This window comes from Protopterus annectens, chromosome 4.part0, assembly GCF_019279795.1.
Source record: "Protopterus annectens isolate FY-2018-M chromosome 4.part0, PAN1.0, whole genome shotgun sequence".
NCBI classification, from domain to species: Eukaryota; Metazoa; Chordata; order Ceratodontiformes; family Protopteridae; genus Protopterus; species Protopterus annectens.
In genome coordinates this window covers 1,864,334,552-1,864,349,355 of record NC_056733.1, presented here as the reverse complement: position 1 = coordinate 1,864,349,355, position 14,804 = coordinate 1,864,334,552, and the positions used below count along the sequence as shown (strand labels likewise).

The window sequence follows — 14,804 nt, the reverse complement described above, 5'->3', positions numbered from 1 at the left end:
CTGTGCAATTGTTTTTCACATGCAAAGAGGAATACTGTCAAATTTCCTCTTCCCCTGGAGCGCCCTTTCCCACCCTATCAACAAGACTGGTGCTCGTCAGTCGTTGCCAATGTTAGAAGTCATGAGACTCGCCACAGACAACTGTCCCATTTCAAATGTCATAACGTGTACACACTGTAATGTGTGATTCTTACTTTTGTTAGATATGTGGGTGAATCACTGAGCATTTTCCAGCACCACTTGGTAGTTGTGGAAGTGGGTGCTGCGAGTGAATGACTGCAAATTTATCACACTGTGTGTGGGAAGTGGGATAACGTTCAACTCCCTTGTCACCGGAGTCCCACAGAGGAGAAAAGGAGCATGTCCCTGAGGAATCTATGTCCCCTTACTCACTGCCTGTAGCGAGCACCTTTGGTTTGGATAAGTACTGTCCAGGAACAGTCAGACAGTACATTCCTGGTTAACTTGCCTTTGCTGCACTTGTAAATCAGCAAGACAGGATTTGTGAAACAGTGTGGAAGTGCGCAAAAAGTGAGACGCCAGGGAAGAGCGAAAAATGTAGTCATTCCTCTCTCTGGCACAGAACGTGTGATACAGTCTTACTAACTTGCTTGCACACCCCTTTCCAGCTTAATAAACATGTATTCGCAGTAACATGACTAATTATGCCAGTTCCCAAATCTTGTTGCAATAATCAGCAAGTACCCAGAATTTTTTTCCATTTTCTAAAATCAGCCTTCCGCCTTACCAAAAATGAAAATACCAGAGACTAAGGGTTTTGCAATATAAATAAATCTAATATTACCAAGCCAAAGGCACTAGCCACCACTCTCATATCAGAGACCAAATTAAAATCCATTTCTTTTACTACTTCATCAGTGTTGCCATTTCCTATAGATAATACTTTCATTAACACTGCTGCCTCAGTGACAGAGGCTGCAGCCCTAACTATGGCCACAGGTTCAATTAGTAGCCTGGTCAGTGGAGGACAAGTAATAAGGAATTGCCTGCTTACTTTTCTAGGGGTGGGTGAAGATATGCACTCTGTCAAACAATACCTGGTGGAGACTGGAGATGGGACAGAAGGATCCCTATAAAAGGAGAAAGGGCAAAGTACTTTCAGAGGACAGAGTTACCTGTAAAAGTGACTTCTTCCATAGTGTTTAAAGTCAGCTGAGTGCTGGAAGGGCATAAACAGAACAGGAATGGTAGGACTTGACCCCTACCCCCAAGTTGCAAGGATGACAGCCATACTTCTTGTCCTTTAAGGGGTTCAAAACAAATACACCATCTCAAATGTTAGACATTTCAAAGCCCCTTCCCCTCCCATTTTCTTCTTTATGATGCTCTTTTCCACAGATGATGCTGGCCTCCCTACAAAAGTGTTTTGATCAAAAGGTTTGCTTGTGTCTTTCGGCTTTTCCCGGTTAGGGGTCGCCACAGCGGAACTCCGGTCTGCAAATGATTGGTAGTGGATTTTTACGTACCAGGTTACCAGCCCTGACGTACAACCTTCAACGAAGGCACGCCCCATTCACGTATGCCTCCACACAGAAGACGCTCTAGCTGAGAATTGAACGGGAAGTCTTGCTATGAGGCGGCAACGCTACCGCAGCACCACCGCATTTTTTATCAAAAGGTAAGCTTCCAGTATTAATATTTTCTGATGAGAGTACCCAGTCACGGACTAAAACGCTTACAACAAAAAAACTGAAGACTTAAGGTAGAAACAAAGGCAAACACTGTGGCAATCCTTCCTGCTAAGCTGCTTTCTGCAAGGACACACACATCAGTCACCCCCATTGCATTTGTAAGAAAAAGAAATGAGGGAGACTTTCATAAGTAGAAAACAGCAAAAATGGAAATGAACAAGAGAAGTGAAACATAACAGAGAAGGCATGGAAGCACTGTGCACTTTGTTGTGCTATTCTGGATCAAACTTGATGGGATCTTTGTCTTAACAAGTCTGTTTGCTGGGACATGTCATAGTTTGCCCCATCTGACAAAAATCAGTCTTATTTATATTACTTAACACAACTTCAAGATCTGAAAAACTGCACAGCTAACCAAAACAAAGCTGCCATGTCAAGGCAAATATCTGCATCCCAGAAAATCCTACTCTGGTTAAAATGCTAACAAAAAGTTTTGAAATTGTACAGATAATGGAATACCTTTTCCTTAAGTTTTATCGTAAGGGTTTGAATTTCACTGTTCTTCTGTTCCAGCATGGAATGCAAGCGTTCCAACTGCCCCTGATCACCCTGTGTAGCTTTCATCTGCAAGAGTGTAGCAATCTGTACCTGAAAGAAAAGTTATACAAAGTTAGTAATCTCTTTTTGAAGATGTTCTCTGTGCTGTAAATAAAAGCAGCTCAGCCAGATTGCTTTGAATTTTCCTGAAGTATAATTCTAATAATTACAGGCAAAATACAATTGTTTGTAATGATCCTGCTGGTACAGCCTATGTGGATACCACAGCATAACAGCAATATGTCTATCTCTAAATGAATAACAGGAAATGGGAGAGTTCCTCACCTGTTTTCAACATTGCAGACAGTCTCTGCTCCACCTTGATCCTACTAATGCAATGGGTATTGACACGCTTCACTCCCCTCTCACTCTCAGGGTTTCAGAATTTAAACCTAACTATGCATATTCCATTCTCAACACAGAAATGCACCTTCTGTTAACCCCCATAACTAATACTAAGCCAACTCAACTCCACGTTGTGCTCCACTTCAACAACACTGTTCCTCTCACTCAGTGTATAGCATCACATACACTCCATCATGATGGTAAATCACCTAAGCTCTAGTATCACTCAGTACCATCTTGCACAAGAAGCATAGCTCACTGCATACTTCAACACACACTAAATTGCTCCCACGCTTGTAAAAAGTTCACAACAAAAAAGTAATCATTACCTTCCCCTACATAATATAAACTACACTCTTCTACCAATGCTAGCTTACTTAATCAATTACCTTATACTAACAATGTAACATAGAAGCCAAACCCAAGCTACCTAACACCAAAACCCCACTCATAGGAGCATACTAGGCAAGTGATCACAGTGACCAAAGATGCCTAGCCAGCTACACCTTTAAGAGGACAGCCTTAGAAGTTCTTGGCATCCTGTTGTAAGCATTTAATAGTGCTCACCTCCCAAACATAGAAGGGCCATACAGGATAACCCTGGTGTAAATTTGTATTTACCCATCCAGTCATCAACACAAGGGTAGCCAAAGTAGTGCTTTGTTTGACTTGTAGTGCTTATTCCACAGACCAGGAATATGCTGAGTTAGAAACCTTTCTTTCCGTCTCCAGTGAGTCTTGTTTACTTTTTGATGCAGATTTATGTCCTTCGTGCGAGGATGTTACAGCCAATAGTGAACTGGAATTAAGGAAGTCTAGGAAACGCTGATCGTAACTAATTTTTATAGTTGCAAGTCTGCCAATCAATGCTTTTGTAATTAAAAGTCCCACAGTAAGAAGGTATTTGACTTGATATTTAAGGCCTCAAGTTTTGTGATATTTGGGTAACTGATTGGAATCTGTAGCTAGCAATGAAGTAATAGTTGGATTTGTTAAGGGTTCATTAGATCTCCATGAGTTCCAAGTTAGGGTTTTGGGTAATTTAATGTGAAGTAATGGTGCTTCTAATAACCAGATACTTCCATGCAGTTTCCCCAAGTATCTAAAGGTATGATAGGAGCTAACCCTAAAGTTGAGGGAATGCTGTTATTGCACTGAAACCATGCCTCACTGACTACACAAATATTAATGTACTGGAGTTGTGGGAGGACTTCAAGGTCTGATATTTTTCTATTTAGACTCCTAGCATTGAGTAGTGTGTCACCTTGATGCTGTACATACTGGAGATTGCATTTTTTTATTTTTATGTAGGACTGTCCAGTAGAGAAACTGTGCCCCAAAAAGGTACAATGGAGCAGGAAAGGCATTAGCCTCTATGCGGAATCCCTGTCACGATAGATGCAAGCCATCCTTTGCTAAATAGAAGTCTTATCTAACATATCACCTCAGGCTGACAAATAGTGGATTTTCTTAGAATGACACCAACTACTTAGCCAATTGTTAAATCCAATTGTCTTGTGTTAATATCCAGGCATCATTCTTAGTGAATTGTGAGATGCTACTCAAAACACACATCTTTTCTACCAGTCAAAAGACAATGCAATGAAAATAAACTAGAACATAAAAAACACAAGAATCCCTTTCCCTCTCACTACTGTATGGCACTGCCTGAGTGAGCTTTTTCAGTAAAGCCACAAAATGTTTTCTCGTTACCCTTGAATAAAAGGTCTAGTTTCTAGCTCCTCCCTCAATTCATAGGCGATTAACCGACCTGTTCTAATGTCCGAGACTGGAGAGAGCTTTGGTATCTTTCCTAGTTAAATAGGAATGGAATTAAACCACACTGCAATGAAAATACACTACATACAAAGATAAAAGAAAGCAATACAAGGTAAAGCAAACTAACCTTTCCTTCACAGTACTCTATGGCAGAATCGCTTTTGCAGTAAAGTCCTGAAATGTTCTCTCTTTAGCTTAAATAAAAAATCTAGTTCTTAAAATTCTCCCTCAGTTTACCAGACACTTACCTGGTCAAAACATTAAACCTCTACCACTTGCACTCAAACTAGAAGTATTACGATCAAATCAAACTACATCAGTGCATTCTTCTGCACCCATCCTCCAAACATCGCTAATCTCAGAGCCATGGCTCAAAAATTCTCTCCCCCATTTTTCCTGGGTATAATTATGTTTTTGATATCAGACCTGGAGCTAAGCCACAGGGTGATACACTACTGTACAAGTCTAACCATGACCTTACTCTTTGTGATCACCCTAGCCAACTCATTACTGTCCGCGAACCTAACTGGCTAGTTGCTATGCTACCCATAAACTCCCCTAATCACCAATTCATTGACATAGCACACTTACCCACTAAATCAGTTAAATTCAAATATCTCATTCAAACCACACTGTCCACAATCCCAACCACACTGTCCACAATCCCAATCAATAACCATTTGCTAATTCTTGGAGATTTTAATAAACTCTCTGAGACCAGCTACATACATGTTTGCATCATGGCTGATCAGAAACTCCTTCAGCTTGCATAGAACCAACTATACTCAAAACTGTCTTAATCAATACTCCATTCTTGAGTGTTACACGAGTTCACAACACAGCAGAAGCCCAGTTGAATAGATGACTTATCATAGTTGTAGGTGTTTGAGTAGACTAATGTTGCAATAATGAGTCTTAGAACTTCCTACCATGTAGAAACCTGTGGCCGGCCCGAATACCAGAGTCTTTCACCCCCCCCCCCCCCGGTGGCTGACACTGCTTGCTGTCTGACATCAGAACACTGGTGCTATAAAAGGTACATCACCATCAGCATCTTCAGGTCTTGATTCTCATGAGGAATATAGGGCTCCAGTATCTCGAAGGATGACAAATCCACTGACCCCACTTCCTTAGATTAGGGTTGTCCGTTATTGGTAAAGACTGGGAAATGATGAGAATGTAGGATACCCACCCAATGCAACCCAACAGCATTAGAAAGAGGGTTAAGAGGGAGGGAAAATGTGTGGCAACATCTGCTTGAACATCTGCAATTACATTTAAGTCGTATGTACAACTGTACTATGTTCACACTAGTCAATATTGCACTACTGAGTCCTGGGGAATTCTCAAGGCAGTTTTTTTTCTTTTTAAATACATGGGAGGTTAGGTAGAGTTTTTGTCCAAGGACAGCAGGTTTTGTAGTATGGAAGAAGTGAACAGGCTCTAGTTTTTAATATGGCACCAAGATGGTACTGTTTGAAGGTGCGCACAGGGGCCCAATTGGCTGCTTCTAAGATGACCTGAGTAGATGTCATCCTATTCATAGATGTCATCCTATTCATATGCTGCAGTATTCATTACATGAGGAAGTCTGCCTCTGGCTGACCTGTATGCCCGTGCAATATGCCCAAGTTTAAATGCTACTGCAAGGTAAATGCGACACTCATGGTATGTCTTCCACAGAGAGACGGTGGGTGAAAAGTGGACATCAGCATGTACCTACCTCAGAACTTTTCAGACTGCCAGCTCCGGTCATCACTCGCCAGAGAACTGGCTTTTGTGGTTCAGATGAGTACCTGTAGGGGTTTTCCTTTCCATTTTGGCTACTGTGTTTTTTTCTAACAAGTAAATGTCAGCTAGAAAGGGCAAGTGTCACTGTGGAAGGCAGATTCCACAAACACTCCCATTAGCTTTGCTTATTTTGCTTAGGACCAGACCACAATCACACATCCTGTGATATCTGCAAGGCCTCGTCCCTAAAACCCTCCACAGCTGCCTAGCGTCCCTTAGGTTATATTTGAAGAATCAGCATCTTAAGCGCTTAGCTCAAGACATGAATCTGCAGTCGGGCCCTTCAGAAGAGCCGCAGCTCAAGAAGACCAAGAAGGATCTACCTAATCCTACAGCTTCTCCCTCTGCTCCAGGCGTCCCCTCCAGAGGCTGATGAAGGCCCAGAGGCCACCTTGTAATCTACAGAGCCGCCTTTGACATGTACCACAGTGGAAGTAGTCAAAGAATCTGTAGGCATGTATCACAGAGATTCGCAGGCATCCAATTTGGGTGCAGGGGGGGTGTTGACACAACTGGTTATCTCCAAAGGCTCTTGTGGCGTGACGCAGATTGTGGTCCATGAGGATGTTCTTATGGACATCACTGAATGCCGGCCGACGTCAGGCCCTTCTACCTTTAACTGCCTGGCTCCTGATCCTCCACAGAAGAAGAAACTAAAAACTAAACACGTTTCCCCGGCTCCTCAGGACCAGGCTTCTAATCAAACTCCTGACTGGCAGACCTTTTCCCAAGGCCTCTAATGCTCTCATGGCTCTCCATCAGATGTCAGACCCTTCCTCTCCAGTACAGGTCCTTTCTCCTTCTACCCCTTTGAAGAGACCTGCGGAGGATCTCTTCTGAAGAGGAAGATTCAGAGGATGAATCTCTTGCCTATTAATTGCTTCTCTGGGTTACGCCTCCCCAGAGGAGGAATCTAATGGTATGGATTCCACTGGGGAGGATACTTCCTTTGGAGAGACCATTTTGAAGATGAAGAACTTCTTTAAGTAGGATTGCTGCCAGGCTTCTGAGATTCAAAAGAGGTACTATGACCTCCTACAGATGGAATCCCCTAATCCTTCAGCCATCCCTCCCAGTCCTGCTGGCCTTCTTGGATGCCTTCACTGCAGCTTCCAAGTGCCCAGATTCCCAGCCTCCAGACCCCTAGCTCCCAGACAGATTTTACAAGGTGCCCGAGGATGCCAAGTTCCTTTTTAAGGCATCCTCAGCTGACCCAGCTACTGTATCAGTAGCAGCAGATAAAGCTTCCAAACCTTTACCCTCCACCTCCCTAATTCCCTCTGATAAGAAAAGCAAAGTTATGGAGACGCTGGGGGGGGGGGGGTGTATACTTCTGCAACCTTGGCCTTTAGAGCAATGAATTATCAGACTCACATGGCCAAATATTCCCTGGCTCTTATGGCGGATGCAGTGAAACTCCTGTCAGAGCTTCCAGATTCTCCCAAGCTTTCCAGCATTTGTAATTCATGCTCCCAAGTTACTAGGCACTCCATCAAATGCAGTTATGATGCAGTAGAGGCTTCTGCTAGGGCTGCATCTATGGGGTCAGTCCTGAGAAGGTATTCATGGCTTAGATTACAGCCCTTATTGGATGATATCAAAGCTAATCTCATGGATGCCCCCTCTGGACAACATGGCTTTATTTGGCACTGCAGCTGCAGAGCTATTTAGAACTCTTCAGGAAAAGGGGAAGGAACGCCAGGATTTAAAAAAATTTCTCAGGTCACCCACTTCCAGAAAAACTACCCAGCCAGAACCACCTTTGTTAGGAAGGCAACAATCTCTCCCACCAAAAGGTAAAAGGGATGCTAGGAGAGAGGCTCCTAAGTCTGCTTCCTCCACACCCTCTCCGAAACGGCCTTTTCAGGCCAAACCTGGTAGCCTGCGACTACCAGGTCCCAGACCCATCTACCTCCCCCTTCTCTTCATCTCTTTCCCTCCCAGCTTGGAAACAGATGAACCAGGACTCTTGAATCCTCTCCATCACTGATTGAGGTTACCCAGGATCTGTACACCGATGTGTAAGACAACAGGATGGGGTGCAACTCTAGGAAACTGGGAGGTCAGGGATGTGTGGTCCCCCTCCTCAGACAAAAGAACAAAAAAATAAATAAGTTTTGATATTTGCCCTCAAAAATCTTCAGGTCCAGGATTTCACCGGGTTCCTAAGGTGGTTCACAGACAATACCACAGCCTTCTGGTACATCAACAAGCAGGGAGGGACAAAGTCCTATATTCTCTGCAGACTGGCATTAGACACCTGGGAGACTGCAGAGTCAGGATTCTCTCCAGGCTGTTTACATTCAATCAGCTCAGAATATGATGGCAGACACTCTAAGCAGGTCCATGACTCAATCCCATAAGTAGATGTTGAACAGGGATGTGTTTTTCTGGACCTTGTCCATCGATGGGGTACCCCTCAAATAGATCGTTTTTTGCCCCCCCCCATGAACAGACAGCATTCCAAGTATTGTGCCAGGATTCCACATCCTGGGGCATGGAAGGTGGATGCTCTATCCTTTCCATGGAAGGGGATTTTCTGTTCCCATTTCCTCCCTCCTTTCTACTCATTCAGAAGGTTCTGCTGAAAATTCAGTGGGAACAACCAAAAATCTTGCCGGTGACCCCCATTTTGCCAAGACAGCATTGGATCCCCCTTCTTTATTTAGCCAAGGGAAATCACCACAGGTTACCCCTCAGGATGGACTTGCTCACACACAAATGAACTCTAGTACACCCACAAATGTTGACCCTAAACTTTTATTTTTATTTTAACATTTGTTAAATGGGAAAGTCAACTTGGAACAAAGCCAATTTTCAATGGAGGCCCAGGGAGAAACGCTCCAGATGCATGTCTCTGTAAAGTGGGAGGAAACCGGAGTACATGGAGAAAACCCACACTTGGATTCTGTGGGTGATATGGCTTTGATTCTCTTTAGACCACCTTTACACTGAGAACATGCTACAAGTTCTACAGGAGGTCAGAAAACCTACTACTAGGAAATCCTATGTCTCCAAATGGAGGTTTTCCTTCTGGTGTCTTAAACACTTGCAATCACCATCTGTAGAGGTGACAGTGGTTTTGTCTTACCTGTGTGAACTAATGAAGAGTGGCTTGTCATATTCCTCAGTCAAGGCACATCTGTCATTTCAGCATGCTTACCTATGATGTCTCCTCCCTTGGCTTCCAAGTTGGAAGTCAAACTGTTCCTAAAAGGCATCCTTCAAATTAGACCACCCAGGAATCCAGTACCTCCTCCTTGGGATCTCAATTTTGTCCTGGAAAGAAACTTACCCTAGCCCCATTTGAACCAGCAATGTCATCCTCCCTGCAACATTGCATACAGAAAACTATTCTCCTACTGGCTATTACCTCTGCCAGAAGGGTTTCTGAGCTGCAAGCCCTCGTGGTCTCTTCTCCCTTCACTGCTTTTCATAGGGACAGGGTTAGTCTTCGAACTAACCCATCCTTCATGCCCAAGGTGGTTAATGAGTTATCCCTGAATCAGGCTATTAATCTCCCTACATTCTTTGCATTTCCCCACTCCTCCAGTGAGAGGATACTCCACACCTTGAATGTTCAGACAACTTGGATACTATTTGTGCAAAACCAAGGCCATCTGTAAGTCTGACAGATTGTCCATCACCCAAGGGCCCTGGGCCAACCCATTTCCCAGCAAACTATTTCTTCTTCAATCTCTAAAGCCATTTCTTTCTGCTACTCAGCCAGTTGAAAGATCTGTCTTCTTCTGTAAGGGCACACACTATTAGGGGTGTGCCCTTTTCTGGGGCCTTCTTTAAAGGATTGGATACAGCTTCTATCCTGGAGGCAGCTACATGGTCCTCTATTCATACCTTCACCAAGCACTACAAAAACTGGATGTTATTTCCAAGTCCAGAGTGAGGTTTGCCAGAGTTATTCTCCAAGGCTTTGTGGAAAATGTTTCTGCTTCTCCTCCCAATTCCTCCTCTGCATGCGCTTTGGCATTCTCCCTCATGTAATGAATACTGCAGCATATGAATAGAAGGACATAGAATAGTTGTGTAAAATCTTACCATAAACATATAAGTCCTTCTCCAATACGCTGCAGTATTTCTCTCAGCCCCCCACCCCCCTGCCTACCCCCTGATGCTTGCCAGATCCCTGGTTATATGTTGCTCACCCTTATCAGGCTGGTGCTTTGCAGCATTCAGTTCTGAGGTAGGTACACGTCCGCTTTATACCAGACGTCTCTTTATGGCAGACTTGCGCTGAGTGATGTGCACCACACCTACCTTGCAGTAGCATTTAGACTTTGGTATACCGGCTAGACTTAGAAGTCAGCTGGAGGTGTACTCCCTCATGTAATGAACACTACAGCATATAGAAGAGAAGGACATCTATGGTTATGGTAAGATTTTACACTATTCTTTCCTTTCAAAAATGCTGGGATTGCGGGTTTTGCACTTTTGCTGAGTGGGCTTCAACTCTGCCAGGGATCTATTTGGTATTCCGAGATTAATAAAAGGAAATAAAATTAGCAAACCATTTTGAAATGTTACGTTTCCTCACTAGTCTGCCCCAGTTTACCTTCTGCAAAGGCCATCAACAGCTATTCAAATCTGCTAGGATATTTTGCTGTGTAAGAAAAATCTTAGATGCTTGTGTACATCTACAGGATGAAGTATCCTTTCATCCATATTCTATGGAGAAGGGAAGAAAATAGAAATAAGCCTGGTTTAAGGAAATCGCTGATATCACATTAGGTGCGAAAAGGGGTTGGTAATGAAGGTAAATCCTGTCCCTATGGAAAATTGGTAAGGGTTCTTGGCACATTGTGCAGCAGTTAGCATTATCGCTTCACAGCAAGAGGTTCTCCGGTTCAATTCTCCACTGGGGTGCCTTCTATGCGGAGTTTGCATATCCTCCCTGTGTTCACGTGAGTTTCCCCCACAATCCAAAGACCTGTGTCTGGAGATTTTCTCCCCGGGCCTCCACTGAAAATGAGCTCTGTTCCCAGTAGAACTTTTCCAGTAAAAAAATGTTAAATAAATAAATAACTGGTACTTGCAGCCCAGAGATATGCCTGGCTGAAGCGAGTACCAGCAGCAAGGCTGTTTTTCATGTATGCAATATAAGGGGTGTGGAGGCCACTGGTTTAAAAGGTGATTAGTTTTTCCAAGATATAATTCGGATCCAGGCAGGACCAGGTTAACATCTAGGTGGATTAAGATGCAAGACTTTTTAAGAATTGCTTCATATTGTGGTGAACATAAGCTGGAATTGCTTCATATTGTGGTGAACATAAGCTGGAGGGGACCTGGGAAGGCAGGCAGATACAGTTGAACAGTCTACCTTTAGGCTAGAATGCAACAGTTCATTTTTGTATAGGACAAGTACTTCTAGCACCTAGTCCAACACAGCTTTGTATGGGTAGAATATCATTAGCCTTATACCAGACAGAAAACATTTTCCATTTAGCTACATATAATTTACTGGTACTTGTTTTTATCAGCTTCTTTCAGGAAGTAAAGTTGTGTAAAATCTTACCATAGCAGTAGATGTCCTTCTCTTCACTGTTGCAGTACTCAACCTATGGGATCTCTGGCCAAGAACAGCCCTATGTCCAGACAATAAATCAAAACCTTTAATTCTTATCAGTGTTGTACCTAGGGTTGTCAACTTTTCATGTCAAGAATTCTGGACATGTACGTGAAAGCAAAATGCCTGCAGAATGGAAATGTGCGTTTAAACCCCCCTGGAGGGGATTGTTGTACAATATTTGTGCGCAATCAAACATTCTTGTGTTCTTCAATGTCGGTGACAGTGTCCCTTAATTCTGGACAGTTGGCAACCTTAGAAACGTGTACCTCAGATGTACGCGCCATCAGCACAGGGCATAAAAGTGACACAGATGCTCTAAATTGAGAACCAAAGTGCCCCAGGAGAAGTACAGCCACCCCAGGAAACACATGTACATCAAAAGAGAAAGGAGATGCCCAAGGAGAAGAGCAAAGACCCCTCGGCCAGGAAGAGGTTCTCCATAAAAAAAAGGGGGGGGGGGGACTGTTATGGCAAGATTTTATACAATGGTACTATGTCCTTCCATATCACTATTGCAGTATTCATAACCTATGGAAGAGTACAAAAGCTACTGTAAGGAAGGGGAGGAGGAAGGCAAAGAGGAACCCTCCACAACCCATGAAGTACAACCTTGGTAAACTCACCCTGGCTCTGGAAATGATATCCAGCTTATAACAATTTAGTGAAGGTGTGCACAGAAGACGACCAAGTAGCTGCTTAAAGGATGGAACGGGTGTCCAAACCCTTGAAAACAGCCCCAGATGAGCCAGTGCCTAGGTAGAATGGGCCCAAAGAGAGGAAGGATGCTGTCTGTCATGAAAAGAACAAAAAGAAATGGCTTTTGAAATCAGAGGAGATTATTTGCTTAGAAACTGCCAAATCAATGTCCTGGCACGAGAAGAAAAAAGTTGCTCATATTTACGAATAACCTTTGTCTTATCTAAATGATACCACAGCAGTCTATGAAGATCCATGGTGTGTAGAACCTTCTCACTAGCAGACTGTGGAGAATGAAAAAAGAAAAGAAGCTGGACAGACTGATTAAGGGATTAACTTACTAAGCACCTTAGGCATAAAAGGAGGATTACTTTGCAGCAACACGCTGTCCTTATGAAAAAAAAATCAAAAAAAGGGAAACTGCCAAAGTCTGGAGTTCAAAACTTTTGGCGGACATGAAGGCAAGCAATAAAACAACCTTTCAGGTACAATGCTGTACAGAGTACAAAGGGAGCTGGGGTCAATTTCTGAAGAACAAAATTAAGATCGGGGGGGGGGGGGGTGAGCTTTCTAAGGGGCCTGATATGGAGGACACTTTCGAAAATGGTTTAACCTCAAAGGCCATACCTCTCAAACTCTTAATTCAAGTAATATGGACAAAGTCTAACAAAATGGGGGAACAAAGGCTCAAAATTATGGATACATTTTAAAAATTGCTCTTATAAACTTAGAAAGTTGCTAGAGTAACAAGGTTTGTTTTAACCTACATTTTTTCTGAAGGATTTGAAGTCTGAAACTCAAATGTATTTCATTTAATGACTTCAAACCTCAGATCATACTAATTTGACAGAAAACCACAAATTTTATGAAGAACAGGCCAAAAGCCTGGACATTCTGCGAAAATCTGCCAGTTGAGAGGTATGCAAGAGGCCAACATTAGATTCAAAGCCAGACAAGCAGAGATTACAGACAAGTAAGCTTTGTCAAAATATGCCAAGCCAGCATGGAGCAGTTCACACAAGAGAAAACCAAAGGGACCACAACTGGAAAAGGGATGCTTGTGAAGCATAAGACAACAAATTCAATATAGATACATATGATTTTCTGGTATTGGTTTTCTAGCCTCCTGTAGAACTATGACCTCAGAAAACTGGTGCCGAAAGGTGAATGAAGCCCTACCAACCAAAATGTCAAGTGAAGAGTGCACAGATGAAGTAGGACAGACACCTTGTCTTGTGTGAGAAGATCCATTTGGGGAGGTAACTAGTGAGAACTGCCCCTGGCCAGATAAGGGGGAACTAGTTCTGCCTGGACAAAAATGTGAGACTAACCAGATTTTTGGAAAGTCCTGTTTGATCTTGTGTAGGACCAGATGAGGAAAAGAAAAGCACAAAGGAACATCCCCTTGCACAGAAAAGATATGAAGTCTGCCCACCAAGCCAGGTGACTTGGGGTTCTGGAGCAGAAGTGAGCAAGCTGCCTGTTCAGAGGGGAGGCAAAGAAATCCATTTGAGGAATACCCCACCAATAAACTATGTCCAGACCAGACAAACCTCTCTATGAAGCATCCACTTGTGTGGTTATGCCCTGGACCCACTCAGCATCTGCAAAGAGGTTTTTTCCTGAAGGAATGTACATTGACTGAAGAGAAACCTGCAGTTGGATAGCTACATCCCAGGCCTGAAGTGCTAATTTGCAAGAAAACTGTGTGCCCCCCCCCCACACACACACTTATTGATGCATCATAGGACTGTGGTGCTTTCTGTATGGAAGGCCTGGAGAGTAAGGATAAGTACCCACATTTTTGAAGATGATGTGACCCACTCGCTGATAAGGGGGCCAGAGACCTAGAACCCACATACTACATTAAGCATTCCCCCAGCAGAAGGCTTAGGGGAGTACATCTGCAACAACTTTTAACAACTTTTCTGGATATCAGAAACCTGGGAGCATTCCCAGTTAAAATGCTCCATCACGCAAATTACTGCATCACCCAAAGGACAATTCTTCCAAAGAAGAGTCAAGACATTAGGACTTCTCAGAGCCATAATCCAAAGGTGATGGCATTTGGGAGTAGTAGGACAAGGAATCCTCATCTGAATCCAATTCCTCAGCAGAGGAATCAAGGTCCCTAGAGCTTTTAGGGTAGACCACCAAGGACAGGCAAGAACAAAAGCCCCATATGGTGGTCTCAAAGCCATCAGGGCATTAAACAAGCCCAGAGTAAAATCCTGTCACTCCTTCGGGGGATCATTAGGAGCGAGGGAAATGTGCTTAATCTTCTGTCTCTTCTTAAGGAGAATGTGGGCTTTAACCACCCTCAGTGGTTCAGAACAAACTCTCAACTCAAAGTACCAGGA

The 14,804-nt window shown here is 43.4% G+C and overlaps 1 protein-coding gene across 2 annotated transcripts in view; it reads right to left on the bottom strand.

Annotated features, from left to right (window-relative positions):
• The window catches only part of SPDL1 (spindle apparatus coiled-coil protein 1), a 1,384,944-nt gene that overhangs the window by 623,928 nt on the left and 746,212 nt on the right, over positions 1-14,804 (bottom strand). For both annotated transcript variants that reach the window (XM_044069534.1, XM_044069533.1), the window contains exon 8: positions 2,172-2,300. In XM_044069534.1, the coding sequence (XP_043925469.1) occupies positions 2,172-2,300 (129 nt within the window). The remainder of the gene's footprint in view (positions 1-2,171; positions 2,301-14,804) is intronic.